The 15,888-nt window shown below is 50.0% G+C and overlaps 1 protein-coding gene across 3 annotated transcripts; it reads left to right on the forward strand.

Moving 5' to 3' along the window:
* Positions 1 to 1,048: 1,048 nt before the first annotated feature.
* ACKR3 (atypical chemokine receptor 3) lies at positions 1,049 to 15,598 on the forward strand. Of its 3 annotated transcripts, XM_077956104.1 has the most exons (3): positions 3,387 to 9,611; positions 10,154 to 10,297; positions 13,681 to 15,598. In XM_077956104.1, exons 2-3 carry the CDS (start codon positions 10,256 to 10,258, stop codon positions 14,794 to 14,796), a joined length of 1,158 nt encoding a protein of 385 aa, XP_077812230.1. In that variant the 5' UTR covers positions 3,387 to 9,611; positions 10,154 to 10,255; the 3' UTR covers positions 14,797 to 15,598.
* The last annotated feature ends 290 nt before the right edge of the window (positions 15,599 to 15,888 follow it).

Raw genomic sequence — 15,888 nt, forward strand, 5'->3', positions numbered from 1 at the left:
GTATTTAAGTAGTGGATGCCAACTGCTTGCTCGGGTCTGCCCTCCCTCCCTCCCTTCCTTCTTTTCTTCCTTCCTTCTTCTTTGCTCGGGCGTGCAATTTCTTTCTTTCTTTCTTTCTTTCTTTCTTTCTTTCTTTCTTTCTTTCTTTCTTTCTTTCTTTCTTTCTTTTTCTTGCTTTCTTTCTTTTTCTTGCTTTCTTTCTTTTTCTTGCTTTCTTTGCTTGGGTCTTTCTTTCTTTCTTTCCTTTCTTTCTCTCTCTCTCTTTCTCCTTCCTTCCTTCCTTCCTTCCTTTCTTTCTTTCTTCTTTCTTTCTTTCTGACGGAGTCTCGTTTCTTTCTCATTCTCTCTTTTTTTCTTTTTTTTTCTTTTGACAGAGTCTCGCTCTGTAGCCCAGGCTGGAGTGCAATGGAGCAATCTCGACTCACTACAACCTCCGCCTCCCGGGTTCAAGCAATTCACCTGCCTCCCGAGTAGGTGGGATTACAGGCGCGCGCTACCGCGCCCCGCTAATTTTTTTATTTTTAGTAGAGATGAGGTTTCACCATGTTGACCCGGCTGGTCTCGAACTCCTGACCTCGCGATCCGCCTGCCTCGGCCTCCCAAAGTGCTGGGATTACAGGCGTGAGCCACCACGCCTGGCCGGGTCTGCATTTCTTTATGAGGGCTCCCATGCCGCGTGAAACTTGCCGTGTGCTTTCCTCCTATTCATCTATCTTGTGTCAATTTAATTCTCGGACCCAGCCGGGACCCCTAGAGGACGGAGGTGGAGTTCTGCCCTTACACTGAAAACACAAACTTCCAAAACAGGGACACTCTTCAAAACTTTGAAAGAGACCTTTTAGGTCCTAGGGCAATTGAATCTCGTTTTCTTAAAAAGCCCTGCTTGCTTACCCTCTCGTTTTCCCCCAGGACTGTTTTCTGGGACTGAGTGGGAGGCCCAAGGAGACAGCAAAGTTCAGGCCCCAAGCACCCAGCTCCTCCTCCCAGGGTGCGAGCCTGCCCAGGATTCCCGACCCACCCCGCCCCATTCCTCGCAGGCACTTGGTCCGCCCCTCCCAGTCTGGAAGCCTCCCGCAGCCCCGCCCGGCGGAACTAGGGGACGGGTGGGGAACGTCAAAGGGCGAGGGCGGTGACCCCGGGGCCCGAATCCTCTCAGGCTCCTGGGTCGGGTGCCCGGCCGTGCGTGAGTGCGGAACAAGTATGGGCGCGGGGCCGTGCGTGGGTGCGGGGCTGGGTGCGGGCCCTGGGTGGGCGCGGGGCCGGGGCTGGCAGGGCAGGGCGTGGGGCTGTAGGAGAGCACGGGGCCGTGCGTGGGTGCGGAGCTGGGTTCAGACCGTGGGTAGGCGCGGGGCCGGCGCTGGCGGGGCAGGGCGCAGGCTGCTGCAAGGCGGCCTTGTGGATTCTGGCCCCGGAGCGAGGGCGGGCCCCGGACGCACGAAGTGGGTTCTCCTTTTCAAAAAAAACTGCGTTGCGTTTTCCTTCCTCTAGCTTGGAAACAATTTGCTCTTTTTTCCCCAGTCTCTGCCATAAACACTTGAATGTGCATATAACTGCAGAGCTTAATGCCACAACCTCCAGGAGATTGGGGAGAGGGGGAAGCTGCCCAGGATGGGGGTGGGAAAGCAAAGGAAAATGGAGAACGTTAGCAACTGCATCCTGTCAGGGGTCCCCCGTCCATGTGGCCTTTCTTCCAGCGACAGCACACTTAGCTCAGAACAGATTCACACCCACTCTGTGTTTCCACCGGGCGCGCCGGCTCTGCAATGCGGAGCGCGTTCTCTGAAGGACAGGCCCTGGAGTCACCGCCACAGCCACAGAAAGCGGAAACCGAGCCTCTGTCCAGAGGGGATCCCAGTACATTTCCAGCAGGTTCAGACACAGGGTCCCCCACAAGAAGGAAACAGGACGGAAAAAGTCAGTACACGTATGCTGTGGAGGGTCGAGGTCTTGCCTAGATCTTGGGTGTGGGTAGTCGTAGCCGCTCGCAGTTTTCCTTTCCAGCATCTCTGGCGAGCCTGGAGATGTGCTCGGGGCCGATGTGACACGAAGAGTGATTGCGCCGCTCTGCAGAGGCGGTGGCGCGACGCTGCGCTCGGGCTGGGAAAGGCCGGCCCCAGGGCGACCCCTCCAGAGGCCCCCGGAGAGCAGGTGTGCGCCTCGCCTCCCGCTGGGCAGCCAGTTCAGGAGAAAAATGTGAAGCTTTTATCTAAACAAAATATTTCTTTTGTTAAGGGCTTTCTCCACACTGAGACTTTCTAGCCACGTGAGACTTTGACCTCCCAGTCCCCCAGATTCAGCGCTGGGACCGAGCTTCTGCTGTTATTTTTAGTAGAAGTATAAAAAGAATCTCAAAGTTTTAGCTCTGGAGAAGGCGTGAATACAGCTGGTGCCTTCACACACTCCACTTGAGCCGCTCTTAAAGAACTCCAGGAGATGAGAAAGCAATACGAAAGCCAGAGCATTGCACATGAGGACGGGCTGGCGGGTGGCCTTTGGGTCCCTGTCGTATGGGTGATTTTTGTAAATGGGGCATTAGAGATGAGTATCGCCTGGATCACATTTTTAGGTTGAATTCCTCCCACGGGGGGAACTTTAGGAATACGCTTCCAAATAAGAATGTAGATTTCAATAATTGTAGTAAAGTGTTTGCCAAACTCATCTCAGAAAAAGACATTATCGAAAGGCATTTATTATCTTCTTAATGCGTGTCTGGCACTGGGCAGACACTGTGGAATACTATCTTGATTAGAGTCTCAAGGATTTTGTACCTGAAGTCCTTTACAAATAAAAGTATTCAAGTATAATCTATTATAAAGACTCTTTTTCCCCACTTTGGGGATATACGGTGTGGTATCGACTCATTGGTCATACCAAAACTGTTACTTCTGTTTTGGAGGAATTAGCAAAGAAAACCCAGGCTTAGCAAATCAACACCGAAGTTCAGAAGTTCAGAGTAATTTGTCTTGGGAACAAAGTCCTCCCTAGAGCGAAGAGGCATTCGCAGGAACTCTTGGTGTTAATGGGATTATTCAAGATATACCTGAGACCAGATAAATATTTGATGATTTTGCCAAGCACTAGAGTTTCTTGACAGTTTTTCTTTGGCTGACGTTTTCCCCAATGGGGTTCGGACTTTGTGGCTTCATCAGATTTTGCAAATGAAAGAAGGCTGGGGTTTCCCAAGAGTGCGCTTGTGCAGGAAACAACAGACTAGTGAGGTTTACAAGAGGGGTGTGTTCTGTGTGTGTGTTTGTGTGTGTGTGTGTCTGCCTGTGGGATGGGGGTGGCACGGGGGAGAGAGAGATGTGGGTTACAAAGCTGCCATCTAGAGGCGAGAGGCTCTTTTCTGCAGTGTATATAATGCAAGTCTGCAGCCAGCAGAGCTCACAGTTGTTGCAAACTGCTCAGCACTAAGGGAGCCAGCGCACAGCACAGCCAGGAAGGCGAGCGAGCTCAGCCAGCCGAGCCAGCCCAGAGGTAAGGAAACAGTGCTGGGGCAGCAGCTCTGCTTGGAAAGAAGGCATGGCTTCTGCTCTTAAGCCAAGGAGTCTTTTTCAAAGGACTTCTTTCAAATCGCTGAGATGGGTGCTTTTGAGTCTGCGGGTCTGGTTTCTAAAAACCCAGGCTGTACGTAGCTGCATTGCAAAGTGCTTTTGCTAATTCGGAGGGCTTCACCTTTCGCTTCAGAAAGCAAAGGGCAATTTTCTTAACTCACTTGCAGAAGGAAATTTCCTTGTGTATTTAGGAATCTGGTATTTATTTGCTGTGTGGCTATTTAAGCTCCAGTAAGCAGGGGAACTTTGCAAGAACACAGACTATCCATTCTGCCTGACCAATTTGGCATGGGGATTAGCTTGGCACCCCCTGTTTACCTGTTTTGCTTCTAGTATATCAGTTTGGAAACAGATAAAATTGGCAGTAAATACGTAATTCCAGAACGATGAACACTTTATGAAGAGGCATCCTTAATGGAGCAGAAAACTGCTGAGAATCTTTGTGAGTCCAAGATGTATTTGAATTCAGTACTTTGGGGGATTTACCAGAGTCTGTAAGTCCGGAAGCTATAAACGTGAATGTTAAATACAGCCCGGTCTTCTCTTCTCTTGATGGCACGCTTGCTAATCTGAGTACTGTTCTCTTAGAAGGTGTTAAGTCCAACTTCAATTGTTGGGGGGGGGGGCGGGAGGGAAGCACACACACAAGTCTACTATTTTGCAATTTAAATATACTCTTCAGGTAAAATGTGGATTTTGTTCAATTTTGTTGGCATGTGCAAAGATTCAAGGAGTGGCTGAGGGAACTTTGGAGTGAGGTCAGGAATGGGTGGTTAGCCAAGACTTGTAACTTCCAGGGAGAATGAGAAGTTGTAAAAGTCAGACTGGCTGTCTCTCTTTCTCTCTTCCTCTTTCTGTCTTTCTTTCTTTCCTTTTGCTCACAACAGGATTACTTAGTTTTTCAAAAGTGGGAGAGAGCTTCCTTAACTGGTTTACAGCCCTTTGAACGTATTTGGTGCAGTGACATCCCCTGAAATTTCAGTCTGCAACGTCTCAACATGGTCACTTTGTTCTTTTCTTTTTTAAAGGCAGATGCTGCCTTTAGTGTCCCTTTATTTATTCCAGGAAAAATGTAGACATCAGCTAGGCACTCCTAGCAAAGAAAGTGGAGGCTGCTGGTTTCTGTGCTTTAACTTTCCATAGATTTCAAATGAATAAACTGCTCGTCCTTCTTTCATCAGAATATGAGCTTTCCCCAGATGGAAAGCCTTTTTCTAAAGCAAAGTTGCACATGGGAGCTCTAGCTTGGAAACAATTTGCTCTTTTTTCCCCAGTCTCTGCCATAAACACTTGAATGTGCATACAACTGCAGAGCTTAATGCCACAACCTCCAGGAGATTGGGGGGAGGGGGAAGCTGCCCAGGATGGGGGATGGGAAAGCAAAGGAAAATGGAGAAATGGCTGTAGTTTGCTGCCTATCAGCCTTTTTCTTTTAAGGGGCAGATGTTGCAGTCGCCGTTTTAAAAAAGTTCCATAAAGTATCGCCAAGGCAGCATGCCTGTGCAGCACACACACGACTTTGGGGGGGTGTTTCCTCCGTATGAACAGCAAGTCGTTGAAGCGTTGAGAAGGTATTATGATTTTTAATCAGGCCCAGAACAGGCCAAGTATAGGCTTTCTGAATGAAAAAAAAAAAAAAAAAAACACAAAACACACAAAAAAACCCCAAAACAAAAAACCCTACTTAATCAGGAACAGTGGCTTTTTGTGTGGATCATTTGAGGAGAGAGCTCCTGTTTTCAAGTCGATGTGAGGGAAATTGGTTGAAGTTACTCAAACCTGAGGCTGAAGGGCAGTCACTCTATAAACCTTAAGAGTAACCGAGGGGAAAGAAAAAGACGTCAAAGATTGCAAAACTTTAGATTTTTCTCAGTGATTTTGTACAACATGAGGGGAATTTGGGGCCAGAAGGCATTTGTACCTTTAAACCAAGCAACCGAAGAACTTAGTTTTACTCTTAGAAGCAAGAACAGTATTAAAATGCCTTCAATTGGATTGCATGTGTGTAGGTATAATTTAGAAAGAAACTAAAGATTGTGTCATGTCAAGTGTTATTAAAGTCCAGGAAAGAAAAGACAAAGCTCCAGGACACATATTTTCTGTTGAAATAAAAGCGAGCAAGCCAGAAATAGACAGATCAGGACAAGGAGGGGTGCAGGGGCTGTTCTTGATTTTGAATACTTGATGGTTTCCTGCAGGGAATATTTGATGCTTTTATCTACTAATTTGGAAGTGGGAAAAAAAGGCATTATTGCTTCGATATTAAAGTGATCAGGGAATTGCACCATTTTATGGTGACAATTTTAAAGAGCCACAGGTAGTTTTGGAAGCAGACTGCGTTTTGTTCCAGGCACTGAAAAGGCGGAGGGGGGCTGAGACTATCTCAGGTGGCCTTGAACCGCTGTCGGCAAAGGGACAGATAACGAGCCCAGGGCAGCGTGGGGGACTTTGCGTTTTGAAGGCTGGGTCAGCCAGATAGTAAGCGTAATTTGCTCTTCCTGCTATAACAGATATGTGGGCATCCTCCCTCAGTTGTATATGCAGAGCCTAAGTTTGCACAGCATCCTCCTGGGAAACCCATTGTGTCTGGCTGAGGGCGGGGGGGTGAGGAGGCTCTCCTAGCCTGGCTGACCTCCCACTGCCTCGTCCTTGTCCTAAGCTGGGTGGGAATCAGGGCTCTGATTACAGTGGGCCAGCCCAGACGGCAGCATTTGTGACGTGGGAATCTCTGGACCTGCTCTTGTGGGTATAGCTTTGCTTCCCTGTCGGGCAGCTGAGCACAATAGACCAGATCAGGTTTCTGGATGTGGGATTTATTTGATCCACCAAATCCTTAAAGTGGACGAGGATGCCCCACGTGTTCATGTGAAGTATGTCTAAGGACCCTGAGAAGAGGTGGACTGTATCTGAATCAGGGTATAGAGTTTTCTGTAGTTACTGTTTTTTGAGTTCTCAAGCAATTCAAAGCAGGTACGTACTTGCATAAAATAAGATCACTCACGGTCACTAGTGAATGTGCAGTTGAGACTGTTTCCCATTGCTGGCAGCAGAGGTGACAGACAGCTCTCCATTCTGCTATCAGCCCTAGCGGATAGTCACAGAGAGTCTGCCTGGGCCGAAGCTTCCGTGGGTTTCTCCCCTAGGTTACTTGGTTGGTTTCCCCATAGATGTGATGTAGCATTGGTTAAAAACACACAGAGACACACACATGCACACACACATCCCCCACTCAGTGATGCGCAGTTGCCTAATGGTTCTTCGGAGGTAGTGTGGATTCTCCTGATCTAACTTCCAGGCTCAGCGTAAGCCGGGGCTAGCCTGGTGGAAGAGGTGTTACCTGCTCAAAGAGACCAGAGCGTTTGCTTTTGTAGCGTGACTCCCGCTGGAGAGTCCCTGGAGATGTTGGAAAGGGGAAGAGAACTCTGTTCTTAGCCACAAGCCTGCCATAACCCAGTCTCTTCACCTGGCCTGGCCTCAGTTGCCAGGTGTGCAAACAGTGAGGGCCACTGTCCCAGCTCTTGTCTGGGACAATACCGAGTTTCTTCATGAAATTCCTTTGTAGGACACAGGTCTCAAACTGCAGAAAGCCAGTGAAGGAGGCAGAGGTCCTGCAGGGCCCAGAGGGCCAGAGGGCCCCTCGTTTGGGAGCTGGTCCTGGGGCCCCAGGCCTGGCCTGGGTTATCTTATCTGTGCCACTGTAGAGGAGTGACGTGTGTGTAGCAGCCTGGTCTGCACCCAGCTACCAGAGCACCCCACTGCAAAGCCGCCTGTGGGGTTCGTATTACCTCCATTCTCAAAGCTTCCTCTGCCCCAAAGCCATGGCCTTACTCTAGACCTTCCTGGTTCCTGCGTGGATAAGCCCAGGCCACATTCCTTGCCCACCCTTTAAGGCCCAACCCTTACCTCCATCTGCTCTCTGTGGAGAGTCCTTGCCTCAGCCAAGCTGGGTGACTCTACCCGTGGCTGTACCTTCCTGGAACATCCTTGATCACCGCTACCTCCTTGAAGGCCCCATAAGCCACCAGAGTAGAAACCCCTCATCTTCCTGCTGAAGGGGCATGATGGGCCTGCGCGCCTTCCCAGTTAGCCGGGGGGGGGGTCTCGGGGATTGCGGGGAGACGTTTCTGATCTGTTGTCCTCACGTGCCCCAGAGCAGTGCCTCCTCGAACAAGAGGCTCAGTCCGCCAACACCAGCTCGGTGACGATTTCAGAAAAGTCTCTCCTGGACGCCCGTCTCCGCTGCTGGCCACGGTCGTGGGTCTCGGTGGACCATGATTAACTGCTGGCTCATTGAGCACCTACTGTGTACAGCTGTAGCTGTATAGCTGTAGCGCTGTAGCTACATAAAGTTACAGAAGACTTGGTGGGGGCTTCGGGGCTTGGTAGGAATGAGGTGGAGGGGCAAGAAACGTGAACAACGTCATGGTACAAAAGACATTCCAGAATAGAGCTGTGCGGTGTGCGGCCAGGAGAAGGTGGGAGAATCAGAAGGGCAGAGGGCATCAGTGGGGAAGAGTTTGTGATTGGAGACTGCAAACATATGAAAGGGAGTTTGGGGGAACACTGGCTGGGTGCCTGAACATGTGGCATTCTCTGGAAGGAACTAACCAGCGTGAGGACATGCTGATTGCATACTTAGCCACCACCCATGGAGGCTCTAAACCTGAGTGCTTCTAATTCTGGCTTCACCCTCAGCTTGCAGAGTGAGCCCAGGGAGACCATTTGGATGCAGCTGAATACCCCAGGCTGCTTGCCGCAGCACGGTCGTTGTCAAGGATACTTGGTTGATGAATAAAAAAATCCCAGAAACGAGAGGTGAATCTCCGGGAAAAGTCCTGCAGTTGACAAGAGGAGCCCCATCTGGGCTGTGAGTGACAGAGGAGTCCCTTTGCCGGCCATAGGCTGGAAGGGATGCAGGGCTGGACAGGTGCTCGCCACTGCCGGCTACAGGGAAGTTCTCTCCCTGTCACTGCAACGTGCGACAGGGCCGCTAAAAAGGTGACCCCTGTACGAAGGAATGAATGAGATAAAACAGAGCAGGCGCTGGGAAAAAGGGAATGAAAGCTGACGTTCACTGCTTTTCGTTCTCCCTTGGGTCGCTGTGGTCCAGGAAAATGGAACATGAACCTCGATTGTTTGCGGACCATTCCTCCCTTTAAGAAAATTTACATAATTCTTGATGTCAAATTTCAAATAACACAGGAGTTTAAAGAGTAAAAACTACACATCTCCTTTTGTTCCCTCCTCCTACCCTCCCGGCCCCAAGTTTCATACTTACTGCAGGTCTTTTTCTATGCCTTTGTGCACATGTATTTACATATAAAAATACATAAGTGTAATTTTTGTGTGTCTTTCTGCATAGCTGGGATTGTGCTGTGTGTGTGTGTGCGTCTGCGCATTGTCTTTCACTGAACAGCATGCCGTAACTCTCCCTGTGGATGAAGGGAGGCCTCCCTCTCACAGCTGTATTATATTCCAGATGGCAGAGACCCAGGCTTTACTGAGTCATGCCTCTGTTGAAAGACATTTATGTTGTCTCCAGTGTTTGCTCGTAAATAAATACTGCTTTAAAAAACATCTTGTGTACATTTGGAGACACATGAATATTTTGAGGAGAGAAATGTGTGAATTTGTATCATCACAGAACTGGAAAGAAACGTCTTTTGTTCTGCACTCCCTCCCCTTCCTTCCCCCTGGAATCTTTTATGCAGAAACCTTAGAACCTGAGTGTCGGAAGTGGGTCTCATTCCCCGGCCTGCCCCGGCGTGGGCACGGAGGCCATAGAAACCCAGTCAGTGGGCAGGTTTGATTCACACCCAGAAATGGTTCTTAGACCCTGGCCTCAAGCGGGAATGGAATTGCTGGTTGATTCCAGCAGAGGGTGACTGGTCTAAGTGGAATGTCTCCTTCAGACCCTGTGGCTATCGGCTGTCCCAGCTTCCCAGCGTCAACAGACCCGGCACAGGCTGAGAGGCATTAAGAATGTATACAAGGACCCAAGGGCTGGCCCATCCAGATCTGTGCGGAATGCAATCAGCTCTTTCTGTATGGGATGAGGTAATCCCCTGCTTTTGCTTGAGGGGACCTGTGATTTCTGTGTAGGGCCCTCTGGGGGTTCATTAGAGGCCTCCCTCCCTCTCTCCACTTTCAGATTTTGCAGGGAGCTTTGTCACCAGGCCTTTGGGAACCAGGGGCCCTGGGTACACATTTCATAGTTTGCCCTATGAAGCCTTTGTTCCTATCAGGGATTCTGAGAGTGTCACTTGTTAAGGTCTAAGCAGGTAATTTAGGAAGATTCTTTGCTCCAGTGGCGGACGCACACCATCAGTGAATGGTATTCAATGCAAGTGGGCCCTGCCCACCCTAAACGTCCTGCACGCAGGCTGGGGCGGCCAGAGCCTTTGTCGCAGACCACATTCCATGTTACGTGGCAGTTCCCTATTTTGAATAAGGGGATTGATTGTCTTTGTCAAATAATAATCTGTTTTCTGGAGACAGCCCTTGTTTCTGAAACCTAATGCATGAAAAATACCGAAATGACGAAAGGCTGAGCTATTGTATGACACTTTTTTTTTGTTGTTGTTGTTTGTTTTCTTTAGCTCCCATTTAAATTTGCAGAGGACTTGATGACTGCACTGTCTGCTTAATCTCCCTTTTCGCTATACTTTCCTTCCTTTATCTGACCACTGGAGCCTTTGGTGATGGGAAGGAAGAGGCTGGTCCAGGCCCCTAGAGGAAAGCAGGTGATCAGGGTATGGGGCTCTGACTTCGTTTCCTGGCCAGTCCCAGTGTGGGCTGCTGTTCCTTGGGCTGGTTAGTGATTGAGGATTGGTGATCGGGGATTGGTGACTGATGATGGGTGGCCGGTGATCGGTGGGGCAGTGAGGAGCTCCAGCCTTTGCTCTCTCATTCAGCCCTTGGGCAGCAACAGCCACACCCTCTTTGGAAGTTTCCCGCTGTGCCACCCAGGAGGGGAGAAGCAAGGAAAGGGGAGGACGGCCGAGCGGGGAAGGGCCTATCTCAGAAATACTATTTTTGACTCAGAGGACCAGTGGCCCCTAAATCAAATTTTCTTTGCCCAAAGAGGCAGAGGTAGAAAGCCAAGGACTGGATGGGGGTCTCTGAGCCCTTTTCCACCTCTCAGTCCCACTCTGAGCTCTAAGAATACTGAAGGCTGCTGGTAGCTCAAAGCGGGTGAGTGTCTGTTTTGTGCTAAGAATGGAGGAACTGGAAGGAAGGACACACTGGAGGTGTGGGAACCAGGCGTCTTCTCACTGAGTGACCTGGCCTCCCGCAGGGGCCGTCCATGCCGAGCAGTGGCCAGGCACCTGGCCAGCCGGCACCTGACATGTTTCTACACTGGAGGCCGAGTAAGACCTGAGCCAGAGGACTGTCACCATGGTGGGGGAGAGAGGTGGGGCGGATTCGGGATCCAAGTTCTGGCGAACAAAGACTGAGGGTCATTTCTTTCTAGCCCCTGTGAATGGCCCAAACCCCAGGATTTATGGCAGCTTCTGCTGAGTGGCTGTGCCAGTGGGGACAGAGCAGGGAGCCCAAGCCAGGCACCAGCCGAGCTGCCCTTTGGACCCAGCTGCTGTCCCTGCTGCTGCCCAGCTGTGGGGCCGTCCTCCATTCAAGCTCTTCTGCTCCCCGGGACTCTGGGGTCAGATGAGATCACAGGTGAAAGTGTTTTGGAAACCAAGCCATGATGCAAATGGGACAAAGGAAAAGGTGGCTGCAGTAGAGCCATGTGGGAGAGCAAAGGTGACATCCTTGTCTCCTGGAATCACAGGGTGGAGAGTGGAACGTCAGCTCTGGGTGGTGGCCAAGGGAAGGTGGAGATAGTAGCTTCAAGGCACAGCCTGGGGCTGGCTGTCCGCCCTGGGGGCAGTCTGGCAGGCCAGGGTTTCCTCAGCTCCCTGCTGGGCCTACGTCCTTTTGGAGTTCTAGAGCTGCGTCTTAGGACAGGTGTGCCGAGCCTCCTACTTTGAGTTTCTGTCCTGACCTTGACCTTGCTCACCTCCACGGGCACCCTCCCATGCTTGGGCATCAGGACTTGTCATAAGTCAGTGGTCACAGGGCTTGATTCCTCCTAGTGGGTGACTCTGAGGACAACCAGGCCTCCCGCTGCAGGACCAGCGTGGTTCCCTCCATGAAGGGCTTTCAGAGTGGGGAGGGGATGCGGCTGTCATGGGAGGCCCAGCGCTTTCTCTCGGCCGTGGAGGACACCGAGTCAGGTTAGGTCACCAGGAGGGGACCCCACGGTGATTTACATCCTGCAGAGGGAAGTGCCCAGAAGCCTGCAACAGTCTCCGCTAAGTGGGGTTCAAGCGAGGTCCTCTGCTGTGAATGATGGGGCTGTGGAGCCGAGGCCGCGCAATTTCTCACTTTTCAGGGATTCTGTTCATATTGTCCCAAAGGAGAAACCCATCAAACAACCCAGTCTCTGTGTGAGCCTGTGAGTCTCCCTCCACGGGGGATATTTATTACTTAGCCAGTAAAGCCAGTTTTCAAGGGGAGTAGAATTAAACCAGGTTCTGCTTTTTGCTAAAGGGAAAAACCGCTCCCCTTAGGTGGGAGAATCCCCAGGGTTCTTTCTTCTTGGCCAGGGAGGGAGAAGCGGGAGACGTTTTACTGAGCATCGTTTTACTGAGCATCGGCTAGGGCCAAGCTCTGAATTAGGCCTTTTCTTCTTAGGGTATCTGTGAGATAGGTGCTGCTGTCCTGGGGAGGCAGATGCAGACAGATGAACTCTTAAGGTAAATGCTAATGAATAGAGCGGCCAGAATTCCAACCCAGGAATGTCTGATCTCGACGTGGGCAGCTTCCCAGCTGTGGCTTTGCATACTGCTAGCGAGCTACCTGGACATTGATCCCTGACCGTTATCCTTGATCCCCCAGGGAATTCTCAAATGTAACCTGGAATCCACTTTAAATGAACTTGGTAAATAATGACTTGACCCTAGGCCAGTCATCACCTGGGACAAGTGAGGGGGAAGGGCATCCACCCGACTATGTCACTGTCAACTGCATCCCTGGGCTGAGGCTTTCATTTCACAGTGGGGTTCAGGCAGGGCCAATTGCTGACCCAGGACCATGGCCTGGAGGGATTTCAGGGCCTTCCCATGGGCGGACTGGCAGTAGAAGACAGCCACTGTCAGTCTGTCTGGAGAAATCACTGCCAGATAACAATGGTACCCTGTGGCTGAATTCTGGCTGGCAGTGAAATGGTGACAGAGTGTTGGTCCCACCTCAGGTCAGCAGGGAAAACAGTTGGGAAAATTGTCAGCCCTCCTGAAATGCAACAGTTGGTGGTTTTTGTGCTTTGAGTCTTGGCACACTTTGCTCTTGAAGCAGTTGAACAAATAAAGGAATGGAAAAACAGGTGCTGACCCAGAGCTAGAGACAGCTGGTTGGTTGCCCTTCATTGAAAACCACACTGTCAACCCAGAGTCTTCAGGTTCGGGGCGCAGTTAAGCTGTGGGCCACCTTGCGTAGGCTCACTGTGTTTCCGGAGGCTTTATGACTGCACACTGGGGCTGCCTGAGACGCAGGTTTACATGTGAATTTAGCAGAAAAGTAAAGAGTGCTGAGTCACATTTTAAATGCAAATTTGGAGGAGGATTTGAAATGCTTTCATTAAGACACCAAAGCAGGACACTTGTAATACAGCGGTGCCAGGAGCAGACAACCCTGCCATTCTTTGGGGACGTAGATAAAATGGCTCCACCGTCCCCTGCTGAGAGCGAGCAGGCCATCAGCATCGCGGTGGCTGGGGCTCAGCTGCCTGACGTTTCTTTGGCCCCTGTACTGTGTTGATTTCACACCCTGGGCACAGCCAGACTGGCGGTGTCTTGAGAACATAGCCATGAAAAGATGGAGAAAGCAAACACAGTTTCTGTCTTGGAGAACCCCGTGGATTTAGATTCCGAGTATGTTTTATTTTGTTTTGGAGAGTTTTATTATGGATTTTTTTTTCTCCCTTCGTTGCAAAGACATTACAGAGCTAAACCCAAACCGCTGAGCCTATCAGGGCCTTGGAAAAGCATTTTGCCTGAAACTGGAGTTTTTCCTAATGAAGTGACTTTTCTCTTCCATCTTTTTTGTTTGCTTGGTTTTCTCGTAGGTCATTGGATTGCCCGCCCTCAGCACGATGGATCTGCATGTCTTCGACTACTCGGAGCCAGGGAACTTCTCGGACATCAGCTGGCCATGCAACAGCAGCGACTGCATCGTGGTGGACACGGTGATGTGCCCCAACATGCCCAACAAAAGTGTCCTGCTCTACACACTCGCCTTCATTTACATTTTCATCTTCGTCATCGGCATGATTGCCAACTCCGTGGTGGTCTGGGTGAACATCCAGGCCAAGACCACAGGCTACGACACGCACTGCTACATCCTGAACCTGGCCATCGCCGACCTGTGGGTTGTCCTTACCATCCCAGTCTGGGTGGTCAGCCTCGTGCAGCACAACCAGTGGCCCATGGGGGAGCTCACGTGCAAGGTCACACACCTCATCTTCTCCATCAACCTCTTCGGCAGCATCTTCTTCCTCACGTGCATGAGCGTGGACCGCTACCTCTCCATCACCTACTTCACCAACACCTCCAGCAGCAGGAAGAAGATGGTACGCCGTGTCGTCTGCGTCCTGGTGTGGCTGCTGGCCTTCTGCGTGTCTCTGCCAGACACCTACTACCTGAAGACCGTCACGTCTGCGTCCAACAATGAAACCTACTGCCGGTCCTTCTACCCTGAGCACAGCATCAAGGAGTGGCTGATCGGCATGGAGCTGGTCTCTGTGGTCTTGGGCTTCGCCGTTCCCTTTTCCGTCATCGCTGTCTTCTACTTCCTGCTGGCCAGAGCCATCTCGGCGTCAGGTGACCAGGAGAAGCACAGCAGCCGGAAGATCATCTTCTCCTACGTGGTGGTCTTCCTCGTCTGCTGGCTGCCCTACCACGTGGCGGTGCTGCTGGACATCTTCTCGATCCTGCACTACATCCCTTTCACCTGCCGGCTGGAGCACGCCCTCTTCACAGCCCTGCACGTCACACAGTGCCTGTCGCTGGTGCACTGCTGCGTTAACCCTGTCCTCTACAGCTTCATCAATCGCAACTACAGGTACGAGCTGATGAAGGCCTTCATCTTCAAATACTCAGCCAAAACCGGGCTCACCAAGCTCATCGATGCCTCCAGAGTCTCGGAAACGGAGTACTCTGCCTTGGAGCAGAGCACCAAATGATCCGCCCTGGAGAGGCTCTGGGACGGGGTTGCTTGTTTTTGAACAGGGTGATGGGCCCTGTGGTTTTCTAGAGCAAAGCAAAGTAGCTTCGGGTCTTGATGCTTGAGTAACGTGAAGAGGGGAGCACGTGCCCCCCGCATCCATTCTCTCTTTCTCTTGACGACGCGGCTGTCGTTTGGCTGTACGTGCTGACAGTTTTGCAACAGGCAGAGGTGTGTCGTACAGCAGTGCTGTGCATCAGAGCCAGCTGAGGACGGGCTTGCCTGGACTTCTGTAAGATAGGATTTTCTGTGTTTTCTGAATTTTTTATATGGTGATTTGTATTTAAATTTTAAGACTTTATTTTCTCACTATTGGTGTACCTTATAAATGTATTTGAAAGTTAAATATATTTTAAATATTGTTTGGGAGGCATAGTGCTGACATATATTCAGAGTGTTGTAGTTTTAAGGTTAGCTTGACTTCAGTTTTGACTAAGGATGACACTAATTGTTAGCTGTTCTGAAATTATATATATATATATAAATATATATAAATATATAAATATATGCCAGTCTTGGCTGAAATGTTTTATTTACCATAATTTTATATCTGTGTGGTGTTTCGTACCGGCACGGGATATGGAACGAAAACTGCTCTGTAATGCAGTTTGTGACGTTAATAGTATTGTAAAGTTACATTTTAAAAAAACAAAAAACTGTTCTGGACTGCAAATCTGTGCACACAACGAACAGTCGCATTTCAGAGAGTTCTCTCCATTTGTAAGTTATTTTTTTTAATAAAGATTTTTGTTTCCTAAAAATGCATCAAGTCTCAGTCTTAAAAGTGTGTTTTGGCACTTGAGTAGCATGCATGGTAGTAATACATGGATATATGCGGCACACACAGGCCAACTGAATGAAGATTTTAGAAGAAGAGTGCTACCGAAAAGCAAAAGCCACCAGGTTAACTTGTTTGAAATGATATAAAAAGAAAAACACTTGAGCACACTGCATAGTTTTTTTTAAAATTTTCAGGCAATAACGTGTTTGGTAGCGGGGGACGATTGCTAGGGTCTAGCGAGATGGTCATGGAGAGAAGGCTGGTACAGAG

The sequence above is a fragment of the Macaca mulatta genome, chromosome 12 (assembly GCF_049350105.2).
Source record: "Macaca mulatta isolate MMU2019108-1 chromosome 12, T2T-MMU8v2.0, whole genome shotgun sequence".
Lineage (NCBI taxonomy): Eukaryota > Metazoa > Chordata > Mammalia > Primates > Cercopithecidae > Macaca > Macaca mulatta.